The sequence below is a fragment of the Meleagris gallopavo genome, chromosome 30 (assembly GCF_000146605.3).
Source record: "Meleagris gallopavo isolate NT-WF06-2002-E0010 breed Aviagen turkey brand Nicholas breeding stock chromosome 30, Turkey_5.1, whole genome shotgun sequence".
NCBI classification, from domain to species: domain Eukaryota; kingdom Metazoa; phylum Chordata; class Aves; order Galliformes; family Phasianidae; genus Meleagris; species Meleagris gallopavo.
This window is the reverse complement of record NC_015040.2, coordinates 781,834-794,725: the sequence shown is the minus strand read 5'-3', so window position 1 is coordinate 794,725 and position 12,892 is coordinate 781,834. Positions and strand designations below refer to the sequence as shown.

General features: G+C 56.0%; 4 protein-coding genes across 6 annotated transcripts; 1 reads left to right on the top strand and 3 right to left on the bottom strand.

Annotated features, from left to right (window-relative positions):
* The first annotated feature begins 218 nt into the window (after positions 1-218).
* LOC104909259 (protein decapentaplegic-like) lies at positions 219-1,143 on the top strand. The gene is made up of 2 exons (XM_010724813.2): positions 219-474; positions 724-1,143. Exons 1-2 carry the CDS (start codon positions 219-221, stop codon positions 1,107-1,109), a joined length of 642 nt encoding a protein of 213 aa, XP_010723115.1. The 3' UTR covers positions 1,110-1,143.
* A 330-nt stretch (positions 1,144-1,473) lies between these two features.
* LOC100538454 (potassium voltage-gated channel subfamily V member 2-like) lies at positions 1,474-4,269 on the bottom strand. Its single transcript, XM_010724812.2, has 2 exons — positions 3,022-4,269; positions 1,474-1,988 (listed from the first exon to the last, which is right to left on the bottom strand). Exons 1-2 carry the CDS (start codon positions 4,267-4,269, stop codon positions 1,713-1,715), a joined length of 1,524 nt encoding a protein of 507 aa, XP_010723114.1. The 3' UTR covers positions 1,474-1,712.
* Positions 4,270-5,735: 1,466 nt separating this feature from the next.
* CD320 (CD320 molecule) lies at positions 5,736-10,146 on the bottom strand. 3 transcript variants are annotated; one of them, XR_004162101.1, is made up of 6 exons: positions 9,915-10,146; positions 9,507-9,683; positions 8,259-8,336; positions 7,238-7,386; positions 6,929-7,108; positions 5,736-6,835 (listed from the first exon to the last, which is right to left on the bottom strand). XR_004162101.1 is itself a non-coding variant. In XM_003214022.4 (5 exons), the coding sequence occupies exons 1-4, from the start codon at positions 10,129-10,131 to the stop codon at positions 7,241-7,243; spliced, it is 618 nt and encodes a 205-aa protein (XP_003214070.1). In that variant the 5' UTR covers positions 10,132-10,146; the 3' UTR covers positions 5,736-6,835; positions 7,238-7,240. The 3 variants fall into 3 exon arrangements, 2 of the variants coding, with proteins under 2 accessions (XP_003214070.1, XP_010723082.1); XM_003214022.4 differs by lacking the exon at positions 6,929-7,108; XM_010724780.3 differs by lacking the exons at positions 6,929-7,108; positions 7,238-7,386.
* Positions 10,147-11,883: 1,737 nt separating this feature from the next.
* NDUFA7 (NADH:ubiquinone oxidoreductase subunit A7) lies at positions 11,884-12,869 on the bottom strand. Its single transcript, XM_010724778.3, has 4 exons — positions 12,761-12,869; positions 12,602-12,651; positions 12,356-12,505; positions 11,884-12,040 (listed from the first exon to the last, which is right to left on the bottom strand). Exons 1-4 carry the CDS (start codon positions 12,860-12,862, stop codon positions 11,944-11,946), a joined length of 399 nt encoding a protein of 132 aa, XP_010723080.1. The 5' UTR covers positions 12,863-12,869; the 3' UTR covers positions 11,884-11,943.
* Positions 12,870-12,892: the final 23 nt, after the last annotated feature.

Genomic DNA, 12,892 nt, shown 5'->3' with positions numbered 1-12,892 from the left:
GTGCTCTTACACCGGGTATATGGATGGCACAGAGGGAAAAAATGGTCATTTTGCATCCGAGAGCCTTTTTAACCCATTTCACCCTGTTCTGGGCCAGCAGTGCCCACCCAAGGCCGGGGCGTGCAGCCTGTGGGGAGGGGTGGGAGTGTGGGTGGGTGCCCCATTGCGGTGCTGGCACTGCTGCTGTCCCGCCGCCCGCCCTGCCACATCATGGGGACATGGGGACACTGCCGCAGCCCCGTCCCACAGTGGTGACACTGTGTTTGCTTCCCCAGGTTCGGGATTGGACCCAAGATGAGAGTAGCAACAGAGGTTTGCTGGTGACGGTCCACAGCCTGGGTGGGAGCACACTCGAAGCCCCCGCCGTGCAGTTTGCGTCCAGCGGGGACCACCATGAGAGCAAGAAGCCCATGCTGGTCCTGTTCACAGATGATGGGCGCCGAGGAGCATCCCTGCCCATGGCCGGAGTCCCAGGTGGGTGCCACACAGCATGGGGCCGTGCCAGGTCCCTGCATGCAGCTCAGCTCTGGCTTAGCCTGAACGCAGCCATGCTCAGAGCTGTGGCCATGCTGATAACCACCGTGGGGCTGCAGAGCTGTCACCTCCTGGTGCTCTGCACTGACTGCACAGAGGGGTGGCCAGCACCGCTGCTCCGCTTTCTCCCTCCTTTCAGGCTCGTGCAATCACTGATCTAAGAAAATCACATTTTCTTATTTCTGACAGCCTCACAGCCTCGGGATTTCCCTGCCAAGCTGACCGGCCCGCGCAGCACACGCTCTCTGGACCGCCTGCAGCCATGCCAGAGGCACCCCCTGTCCGTGGACTTCGAGGAGATCGGCTGGTCTGGGTGGATCATCTCCCCCCGGGGTTACAACGCCTACCACTGCAGAGGCTCCTGCCCCTTCCCCCTGGGTGAGAACATGAGGCCGACCAACCACGCCACCGTGCAGTCCATCATCAACGCCCTGAAGCTGAGCGAGGGCGTCAGCAGCCCCTGCTGCGTGCCTGACAAGCTCTACTCCATCAACCTCCTCTACTTTGATGACGATGAGAACGTGGTCCTCAAGCAGTATGATGACATGGTGGCCGGGAGCTGTGGCTGTCACTGATGCAGAGATCCCCCCCTATTGCAGAGCAGCTCTGCAGGGTCCCTCTTTGGCACCGCTGTGGGTTTTTGCAGGAGAGCAAAGCAAAGGGGTGCACAGCTGTGACCCCGTTGGTGCTGGGAAGGCTCAGGGTTGGACTCGGCTGATTCTGTGCGGGCTGCGTGGCTTTTCCCACCTGTAGTGGCTGTACCATATGTATATAGTGAGAGCACTAATATATGACTGAAATCGGTGTCCTGTAAATGTCTGTACATTGCTGTGTTTTGTAAAGTGAGCTCAGAGGAACTATTAAACGTGCTGTTCTCAGTGGGGCTCCCTTTGTGACGACGCTGCCCATGGGGTGGGTGATGGATGCATTGGGTGCTGCTGCCCTGGCCGTGCTCTCCAAGCAGCACAAGGGGGGTGAGTGCACGATCCCATATGTGTGCCACTCTTTGAGAGAACAGCAAAGCTCCTGCTTGGACACAGCAGCGTGCAGGAGCTGGTGAACAGGGGGAATATTTAACTCCCTGCTGTCACCATGCTTGCTGCGCTGTGTCAATAACCCGAGACAAAGCACGGTTTGGGGCTGCTTTATTAAACCCTGTGCTGGGGCTGCTCCCCAGCTCAGCACCCCACATGCCTGGGGTCGGGGCAGCAGCACTGCGACACCTTCTGCAGGATGCGCTGCTTCAGACGGAGCCGCCTGGAGAGCTTCAGGGAGAGGCTGCTCTCGTTCTCGTGCGCCTTCAGCTTGGCGTAGTAGTCCGAAAACTTGTTGTAGAGGATGGAGATGGGCATGCCATTGAGGATGATGCCAAAGGAGATGCAGCCAAATGCCACAATCCGGCCGAGCACCGTGTCGGGCACCGTGTCCCCATAGCCCACGGTGGAGAGGCTGACCTGGGGGGGAATCACGGAGTCATAGAACGGCCTGGGTTGCAAAGGACCACAATGTTCATCCAGTTCCAACCCCCTGCTGTGTGCAGGGTCACCAACCAGCAAGGCTGCCCCCTTGTCCTGCTGTTATCTCCCCTTTCCAAGAGCTGACTCCCCTCTTGTTTGTAGGCTCCCTTTAGGTACTGAAGGCTGCACTGAGGTCACCCCTCAGCTTCTCTTCTCCAGGCTGAACAAGCCCAGCTCCCTCAGCCTGTCTTTGTAGTGGAGGTGCTCCAGTCCCCTGCTCATCTTTGTGGCTCCTCTGGACCCTCTCCAACAGCTCCCTGTCTTTCTTGTACTGGGGGCTCCAGCCCAGGCTGCCCAGAGCCACATCCAGCCTGGCCTTGGATGCCTGCAGGGATGGGGCATCCACAGCCTCCTTGGGCAACCTGTTCCAGTGCATCACCACCCTCTGGCTGAAAAACTTCCTCCTAATATCCAACCTAAACCTCCCCTGTCTCAATTTAAAACCATTCCCCTTCTATCATCATCCACCCTCATAAACAGCCATTCTCCCTCCTGTTTATATGCTCCCTTCAGGTATTGGAAGGCCACAGTGAGGTCTCTCCAGAGCCTCCTCCTCTCCAAGCTAAACAAGCCCACTCCCTCAACCCTTCTTCATAGGAGAGATGCTCCAGCCTTCTCACCATCTTAGTGGTCCCCCTTGAAGAAGGAATAGAGAGGATGAAGCACTGTGTGTGTGACATTGTTGCTGCCCCACGAGCTGCTCTGCAGCCAGAGCTGCTGCCCCCTGCACGTCCATCACCCACCCACTCTGCAGCTCCAGTGTGGGGCGATGCACCGATGCAGCAAAGCCATGCAGCCTGGGGGTGCTGCAGCCCAGGGCTTGGGCAGGAGATGAGGTTTGAGCATGGGTTTGCTTGGGAAAAGGAGCACATGGAAGTGGGGCAAGGGAAGGCCTGGCATCCTCAGCTCTGCTCCTCGCTGCCTTCACCCCATCCCACAGCCACACTGCAGCCCTCCGCCCGCTCCTTACCGCTGCCCACCACCACGCGTAGGGGATGCTGGTGAAGTTGGTGCCCGGCACGTCGTGCTCCACCGAGTGCATGAGAGCAGAGAAAGTGAAGACCCCCATGGCGATGAAGAGGAATAGGCAGCAGACCTGCTGGTAGCACTGCCTCATGGTGAAGCCGAAGGCGCGGAGCCCCGTGGAATGCCGTGCCAGCTTGAGGATGCGGAAGATCCGCATCAGCTTGATGAGTTTGAGCACTTTGCCCAGCTTGCTCACGTTCTCCATTTTGTGCAGCTCCTCGTGGTACAGCGTCTCGCCTTCGTCCAGGTTTTCAAAGAGGATCTGGATGTAGAAGGGCAGGATGGCCACCAGGTCGATGGCATTGAGCGCTGCCCGCAGGAAGTTCTTGAAGCTGGAGGAGGAGATGAGCCGCATGAGGTACTCGGAGGTGAAGAAGATGGCGCAGATCATCTCCATCTGCTCCATCCACTTCTTCCCCGTCTTGTGCTTCATCTCCTCCACCGTGCTCAGCGTCATGCCCACGATGGAGATGAGCACAAAGAAGCTGGACATGACGGCGATGATCTTGGCCGGGACGGATGAATACGGGTTCTCAATGAGGTTCCAGATGGCCCTGCGGAACTTCCCCAAGCATTTGCCCTCAAACTGCCCTGCTGAGTCCATGGGCTCCAGCTCTGCCTCCAGCTCCTTCTGGATCTTCAGGTACTCGCTGAGCTCGTCCTGCTTCTCCTCAAACAGGATCCGGCAGCAGCGCTGGGAGTGCTTCAGGTGGATCCCCCAGTACTCGATTTCCTCCACGAAGTTGCTGGGGCACATCTCATCCATTATCCACAGCACCCCGCTGCAGTAGAAGTGGAAGATGTAATGGAAGATGGAAGGGTCTCTGTCAAAGAAGTACTCGTTCTTCTGCACGGAGTAGTCGTCACAGAGCTTCAGCTTCTTCGTAGGGTCGCTGCAGGTGGCCAGCTTCCCCAGCCTGGTGACGGGATACCGGGCCACCACCCTGCAGGCGATGTGGAACAACTTGCCACCCACGTTAATATTGAGGAAGTACTTGTTTCTCCAAACGGGGACCTTGCTCTCCTCCTGGCTCCGGTCTGCCACGTTCTGCATGGAGCTCCATTGCTTCACCAGGCTGTCCTGTGCAAACGGGATGTGCAGCTCCTCCTCCTCGGGCGTCCGGCCGCCCCTCCGTGCCCCAGGCTTCAGGCTGGCACACAGACTCGCACGCCTCCTCCCCAGCCGCCCCATTGCTATGCTATCCCAGCTACGGGACGTGGGACGGCAGCTGTGGCTTCATGGCCGTGCTGCCCCACACGCCGAGTGCTGGGACACTGCCCCGAGCTGCTGCCCACGGGCCCTGGCTGTGTGGAGGCACCTGCTGGGCTCCCAAAGCTGATTGCTGAGCAGATTGCACTGCAGGAGCTGCAGGCAGCTGAGCGTCCGCTCCTTAAGACGCTAATGAGATCGGAGCACTAACCCTTTATATAAGGAACTAATTCCAGCCCTGCAGTTTTCCCTTATTCCGTTTTTATTAGTTGTGTGTGCTTGGTGCACGTTACAGCAGGACACCCCTGGTGTTGGAGGCATGAGGTCGGTACCAGCTTTGTAAATCCACAGCAGATGCAGCTCCTGGCCCCAGCTGTTGGTTAAGCACGTGAGCACTAATGCAGCTGCCCCTGTCCCATCTCTGCCATCACGCAGAGGAGGGAAGCGCTCAGCACCTCCCAGCTCAGCCCTCAGAACCCCGTGGCAGCACAGCACAAAGCTGCCACGAAGCTGAAAAGCAGCTCCAGCCCTCAACAATCGAAGCCACTGAGCCCAGAGATGAGAACAACAGAAACGTTTCTGGCACGGAACAGAGGAAGGGAAATCACTGTCACAGATGCATTCCAAGTCTTTGTCAGAAGCCCATAAACATGGGCTTGCTTTCAAGCCTGAAGCACTCAGGGGTCGGTAAGCAAAGCCAATGTAAGCCTGCAGTGGGAAAAAGCTGCCCCTCCCACCCTCACACTCCAGCCTCACTGCTGACCACAGAGCCCAGCAGAGCAGGACAGCACAGCTCAGCTCAGCAGCTCAAGCTAAGAGGATGATCCAGGACAGGCTGCTGACAGCTGACCTCTGCCATATGGCCCTGACACCACCAGCAGCCCTCACTCAGTCCTGCTGGGACACCTGAAGCACCCCGTGCTCCGCCGGGCACCCACGCCTTTCGTTTGCCCTAAAGAAGAAGGAATAAGCTCAGGCAGTTCTTTCCCCCACCTTATTCTCAGGCTAAGAGCTCCATTTGTCATCTGTTCAGCTGCAGCAGCTCAGTGTAAGTGCCAGCTGCACACCTCACACCCACTGCTCCATTCACCCTGCTCCCCATATTTCACTTTCCCCAGTTCAGCCACCATGCACGGCAGTCACAGAATGGCCTGGGTTGCACAGGACCACAATGATCATCAGTTCCAACCCCCTGCTGTGTGCAGGTCACCAACCAGCAGCCCAGGCTGCCCAGAGCCACATCCAGCCTGGCCTTGGATGCCTGCAGGTTTGGGGCATCCACAGCCTCCTTGGGCAGCCTGTTCCAGTGCCTCACCACCCTCTGTGTGAAGAAATTCCTCCTCATATCCAACCTAAACCTCCCCTTTGATCCAGCTCAGACCCGGCTCCTGCTGTCCCCATCTGCCCACAGAGACAAAAGAAATGCAAAAACCAGGCAAATTCAGAAGTCATTCCAGCTTCTCATTCTTTATTCTCCCATATCATTCCCCAGCAGCTACCTCTATTTGTCCCTATGGGAACAGAGGCAAGGCCATGCACACAACCTTTTGGTGCAACGAACACTGAGCTGCAATGTGCCCAGGTGCTGCCATGGGTTACAGCTGCACACTTACATGCTACACAGGAGCAGAACACTCTGCTCTGAGGCTGATGGGCAGCTTCTGCTCAGCCCAGCAGCTCTGTATCTTCTGTGCACTCGCTGAGCCCTTGGCAAGGAGCACACAGAACAGAGCTCAGCACTGAATTAGAGGCACGGGTCAGTAATCTCCTGCCCTGCTTTCAGCTGGGACAGGATGGGTGTTCTCATTGTCTGGTATGATGCTGTGTTTTGGCTTTGGGGAATAAAGAACGCTGCTAACACGCCGTGCTCCAGCTGGGCATCAGTCAGCAGATGCTGAAAACTCACTGTGCATCATTTGTTTTGTAAATATATATAAATTAATTACTTTTTTTTCTTCTTCCCCCCCGACTGGGAAGGAGGGGCTGCGTGGTGCTGAGCTGCTGTTGGGTCACATAGCACAACTCCAACACTGTCAGTTACACAAAGAGCACAGCACAGAGCCATGCAGAAACAACCACAAAGCAGAGCTCACAGCATTTGACCCAAGGAACTCGTTATTTCAAGCTGAAAGCAAGACACCAAACACTCAAAACCTCCAGCAAAAGGAGGCTCAGGGAGTGCACATCTGATGCGTGTGGGTTCAGTGAGCTCTGCTGAGAGGGGTGGTAGAACAGCACCTGGCACTGCACCTTCATGGAGAATTAAACCTACAGGTTGAAGGCCACGTTGATGAGAAGCAGCAATAATAATCATTGCAGGCAAAAAGAGTGAGGGAATTCCTGTGATCTTTCGGAGGGGTGATTTCACAGCACTGGGGAAGGTCCTGTCCTATTTCCAGTCCCATAGTGCCACCATCTAAGATTCATTTCCAATGGGAGATCTGAGTGTAACAGCAAATCAGATTCATGTCCAAATTCAGCCAGCTTCCGTTGTGAGCAGCAGGGAGAGCAGTTCAGTCCCATCTTACCACCTCACAGTGAAAGATCCCTGTTACAGGAAACAAAAACATGTGGTTGTTGGCAGCCCTTCTGCCATGAAATCCAGTTTTATTCAGTTTGTAAGTTTGGGAAATCAACCCACACCTGGAAATCTGTCCTAGCACGAGTGCTCAGAGCCCTCAGCAGCAAGGGAAGGGCGTAAGAGTACTGAAAGAAGGCAGCACCTTCTCACAGCAGGTCACGCAGGAATCCCTGCAGCCAAATGAGCTCTCATGTCTGGTAGTGAGGAAGGAAGGGGAGAGCTCTGCTGCTTCAGGGCAAACTGAAACGACAGGTGTGTGGCTGAGCAGCAGCAGGGAAAGCTGGGCAAAGCTACCCAAAGGGAAAGCTCTAGTGCTAGAAACACAGGGCAGGAAGCACTGCTCCCTCACGTGGGGGGCAAAGAACTTACCTGTCAGGAGAACAAGTCTGCCTGGCTCTTGTCAGGCACCAACTGCTCCCTGGATACATTTTCGAGACTGAAGATGTCAGACCTGCTTTTTGCTTCAGACTTCCCCCATGCAGCGATACCACCCACAGCTACCAGGCAGCTCAGGAGCACTAAAGAGAAGAGTGCATAAGCAGAGAACCACTCACTGTGCCTGGCCTGGATATCTGCACCAGGCACTGCTGCTCGATAGCGTTAATGAGAGATCAGCAGCCTGAAGAATGATGGACAAAGAGCATGGAAGTGTTAGTGCCAGACTGCACGGAGCGGGACGCCTCAGGGGAGGATCTCTGAGGTTCTGACATTCCTTGGGCTAATTAAGGTGAAACACTGCCAAACAATGGGTTAAATGTTGATTTGTATTACACTATAATACCAAGCACAAAATGCAGATATATATTTCATAGAATCATGGAATGACCTGGGTTGAAAAGGACCACAACGATCATCCAGTTCCAACCCCCTGCTGTGTGCAGGGTCACCAACCAGCAGACCAGGCTGCCCAGAGCCACATCCAGCCTGGCCTTGAATGCCTCCAGAGATTATATTTATTTAGGTGTGATGATATGCATTGTGTTACATCCTAGTTTAGCTTGAAAAGTGAGAGAAGAAGAGAGAAAAGGAGAGAGGAAAAGAGATTGGAGTGGAGGGGAGAAAGAAAATCCAGATCATCACCCTCAGCTCCAGTATAGTTTCCAACCCAATAACATTTGTGTGGTGGGTGCACACCAGACCACTGAGTCACAGCCCTTATAATTATTGCCAAAAGGTGCATTTCACATACATAGGAGTGGTTTACAAGTGTGGGGGAAATAGGTGGGACTTGCATTTGTGCATATGCAGAAGGGTAGCATCAGCTCCTTCCTCCAGCTGAGACAGGGGACACAGAGACCCTTACCACACACAGTCTCTTACCACACTGGTCACGTAGGCACCTCTTGCAATGGGGAAACCTGCCCACACTTGTGCTCTGAGTCTCACATACCTGCAACGATCAGCATCCACATGCGGCCGTGATTCCTGGATGGCAGAGCGTGCCTGGGTGAAGGGACAGCTGAAGCCTCTGAGATGGAAAAAAGCAAAAAGTCCAGCAGGCTCCCAGCACCGCGCACAGCAGCCTCCAGCCCAAACCCAAAAACAGGTGCCCAGTTCACTCAGGAGTGCAGCAGGACTGTATCAGCTGAAGCAAAGCCTTATCTGCTGTTACTATTATTAGCCCCCGCCAGCAGCTGGGAAACTTTCCTCACCTCTCTTAGATTGGGAGGACTGTTAGGGTAGGAGGAAACAAAGCCAATAAGCAAACCAACCAAGCAGGAAAGCTTGATTAAAAGTGGCTCCTGAAGCAAGACTGCTGCACCCATTCTGCCCGTATGGCCAGGGAGCACAGAGCCCAAGGACAAGTTCTGTACTCAGAGAGTGGGGAGGTGCTGGAACAGCTGCCCAGAGAGGCTGTGGATCCCCGTCCATCCCTGGAGGTGTTCAAGGCCAGCAAGGATGGGGCCCTGGGCAGCCTGGGCTGCTGTGAGATGTGGAGGTTGGTGGCCCTGCGTGTGGCGGGGGGTTGGAGATTTGTGATCCTTGAGCTCCCTTCCAACCCTGGCCATTCTGTGATCTGCACCAAGGGCAGCCAGCACAGCATGCAGGGAAGCAGACACTTCAAAGCTTTTCCTGAGGAAGCCCTGCGGCGCCCGAATGCTGCACAGGAGGTGGGGCTGCTCAGCATTTCCTCTGCTCAGATGGGCGAGCACAGCCCAGGGCGAGGTGTGATGGATGAGGCTGCTTCAGAAGGGCTGAAAACCACACGGAGGGAAGGTTTTGCCAGTCACTGCAGCCCTTATCTTTATAACAACACTGCAAAGCTGTTCCACTGCACCCTGGGCTTTATGGCAGCTGGGTGGCATTGCTGGGAGGAGATACTGAACCGCAGGAAGGGACTGCTGGAGGTGCCCCAGCCACGGCAGCTCCTTGCAGCAGGTGCACAGCAAAGCATCCCGGAGGAATTTGGGGATCCCCGGAGAAGCAGACCGCCCCGCTGCTCCGGGCAGATCGTGCCGGGGCTCCGCATCTCTCAGCACGACGTTCTGCTCCCCGTTCGTATGGAAAGGCTGCACCCTGAACCCGGTGTCCCGCCCCACCGCCCCATCCTGCTGACCCCGCACTGCAGGTATTGAGCGAGGAGCTCCCACCCCCCCCGGAGACCAAGGCCAGCCCCCCCAGAAGGGTCCGGCCGTACCCGTACCGCCGGCGGTGGGCACCGCGGTGCTCCAGTTCGTTCCGCAGCTCCATTCGTCCCGTCCATCATCGCAGTCGGGATGACCGTCGCAGAGCCATTCCAGGGGGTAGCAGTCGGTCTGGGGGTCGTACGGCTCCGAACAGTGGAACTGCTCGGGTAGGCACTGAGCCAGGGAACCTGCGGGGCGGGCGAGCAGAGAGAAACCCCGTAATTGGGAACCCCGTAATTGGGGAACCCCGTAATTGGGGAACCCCGCCGCCCGGTTCCCGGGGTGCTCGTGAGCCGCGCGCAGCGCCGGCCAATGAGAGCAAGAGAGCCGCGTGCGGCCTCGGCCAATGAGAGCGAAGGGCGTGCGCAGGGATCCAATGGGGAGAGAGGACGGCGGGAGACGCGGCCGCCCACACTCACCGTTGCCGGACGCAGAGGTGGGCAGCGGGCGGACCGCGCGCAGCAGCACCACCAGCCCCACAGCAGCCCCGCCATGCCGGTCCCCAGCCTGCCGCCGCGCGTCTATAAAGCGGGTCGCGGGAGGGCAGAGCGCATGCGCGACGCCCCGCCTCTCGGCCAATAGACGGCCTCGAGCTGGCGCGCGACCTTCAAGAGGCCACGCCCCCTGGGCGGACATGGCGCCCCGCCATGAGCTCGGTGCTGCCAGGGGCGGGAGGTGAGGAGCTGCCTAACCTCGGGAGGTTCTGCCGGGCGGCACCCTGTCCCTCAGGCTTGTCTCACTGCCAACGTCATCGATGGAGATATTAAACAGCGTTAGCCCGCTACTCGTAGAACCATAGAGTGGCCTGGGTTGAAAAGGACCGCGACGATCATCTGATTTCAGCTCCCCGCAGGGTCGCCAAACAGATCGAAGCCCAGCCCAAAAAAACACAAAAAATCAGTGCCCCCAAATAATTATGAATTAGTTTTCAAAGGGATCACGTGGTAGTTGTATTGGTAAGGCTGAGGTAGCTCATCAGTCCCACTCTGACGAGATGCTGGCCCAAGGCTGAGAACGAGGCATCTTTGAGGCTGCTATCCTGAGTTAAAGTTAGCACTAGGAGGCATTAGTTGGTATGGGAGATGTTCCCCAATACAAGAAGGACATGGAGCACTTGGAATGGATCCAGAGGAGGGCACAAAGATGATCAGAGGGCTGGAGCAGCTCTCCTATGAAGAAAGGTTGAGAGAACTGGGCTTGTTTGGCTTGGAGAAGAGGAGGCTGCAGGGAGACCTCAGTGTGGCCTTCCAGTACTTGAAGGGAGCATATGAACAGGAGGGGGAATGGCTATTTACGAGGGTGGATGGTGATAGGAGAAGGGGGAATGGCTTTAAACTGAGACAGGGGAGGTTTGGGTTGGATATTAGGAGGATGTTTTTCACACAGAGGGTGGTGATGCACTGGAACAGGTTGCCCAAGGAGGCTGTGGATGCCCCATCCCTGCAGGCATTCAAGGCCAGGCTGGATGTGGCCCTGGGCAGCCTGGGCTGCTGGTTGGTGACCTGCACACAGCAGGGGGTTGGAACTGGATGAGCACTGTGCTCCTTTGCAACCCAGGCCATTCTGTGATTCTGTGATTCTATGTTACGGGGCTGGGGTTGGACAGCTGCCCAGATGGATGAACAGATTTGACAAACTGGGGAAGCAGAGTTGGCAAATGAGCTCATACCCTTACAAAGCAAAACAATAATACTCATCGCTGACAGACACCACTCATCACTGAAACTCACAGGTCCTCACACTGGAAGAGCACAGGGCCGGGTACTGGGCTGTGGGGACCTGCTGCTGGCAGGGAGAGCCTGGAGGGGCCTCTATCTCAACTGACTGTTCTGCTCCTAACAGTTGTCTTGGGAACTGTTGGTATGCAGCTGGATTCCTCCCAGCTATGCCAAATGTCTCAAGGTGCTTGGTGTGCTATGAGCCAGGCTCCAGAGCAAAATCTGTACCAACCATCAAGTCACAGCTTTATGGGTGTAAAAGCAGAATGAACTGATGGATGCTAAGCCCATCAAACAGGACTCTGAGGCTGCTGAGAGCTAAGCAGTGCCACAGTTAATGGATATCTCTTACCAGAACATGAGTGCCAGGTGTGTTGTTCAACTTTGTCCATTAGGGATATCCCAGCTGTGTTTCTGGGTCTCCTCTTGCAGGAGTTTATATCACAAGCAACTCATAAACATGCCAAGCCCAAGCTTGTAGGATGTATATCATCCTATTATCCTCTTGAAATAACTTCACATCCAAAACAGCATTAAAGAATAATTTCACTAACTCCAACAGAACAGACAAAAGGGGAGAATAATCATAACTTTAAATACATTTATTAGTTGTGCGTGAAAATATGTTCTGTATAACATCTCCATAGCTAAATCCACTGCAGGCTTACCATTAAAGTGCTGCTTTTTAATGAACCAAGACCTGTACATCCAGGCTCATCACACTCATTCCTCACAAGTAGGGCTGGTCTTTTGAGATTTCCCACTTCTTAAGCACTGGCCCCGGTGTCACTGGCTTTTTGTCAGCTGCTGTCACTGCAGAGCTTGAGCTGGGGTAGAAAAAGGAAAAGAGAAGATGCTGTACTGAAGGAAACCACAAAGAACCAGCTCAGCATTCTTTTAACCTGTGAAAGCTGCCAGCACTACCTGTCATCATAGAATCATAGAATGGCCTGGGTTGAAACAGACAAAGATCCAGTTTCAACCCCCCTACTATACTCAGGGTCACCAGCCACCTGACCAGGCTGCTCAGAGCCACATCCAGCCTGGCCTTGAATGCAGGGATGGGGCATCCACAGCTGTAAGAAGAGCAATATTTTGGTGCAAACCACGAGGCTCACACCCGCTCTGGGGCTCCCACCTACCTGCTGCCCTCAGTCCCCGCTGTGAGAGTTTTCAGCCCCGAGGCGACCACGATGGGCGGGCCCGCCTCCCGGCGCCCATCCCGGGTGCAGTAATAGTTGTCAGCGAGTTTGTGGCTGGGGCCCACCGGGAGCCGGGGCGGCGGCTGCGTCCTGCAAAGGTGTGAAGAGCTCCAGCACAAGGGCTGCTGCCAGAAGGCCTCAGCACCGCCGGGTTAAAAGGGAGCAGCGCCCCCCCATACAGGGTACCTCTTGGAGATCTCCGTGTAGCGCAGCGCCAGCTTGGCCTGAAGGTCCCGCTGCAAGGCAAGGGGAGAGAACCTCAAGCGGAGGCCACCGCAGCACGGCCACCGGAGCTCGCCAGCAGCAAGCAGGACGCGCGGTGCCGTGGGCCGGAGCCACCCTTACCCCCGCCAGGAAGTTACGGAGCCGCTGGATGAGGCGGGTGGCCGTCGCCATCTTGGCTGTTGTGAAGGGCAGCGAGGGGCGGGGCGGGAGGGTGCGGTGCATGTTGGGTCTCGCGAGACTTGGGGAGACATA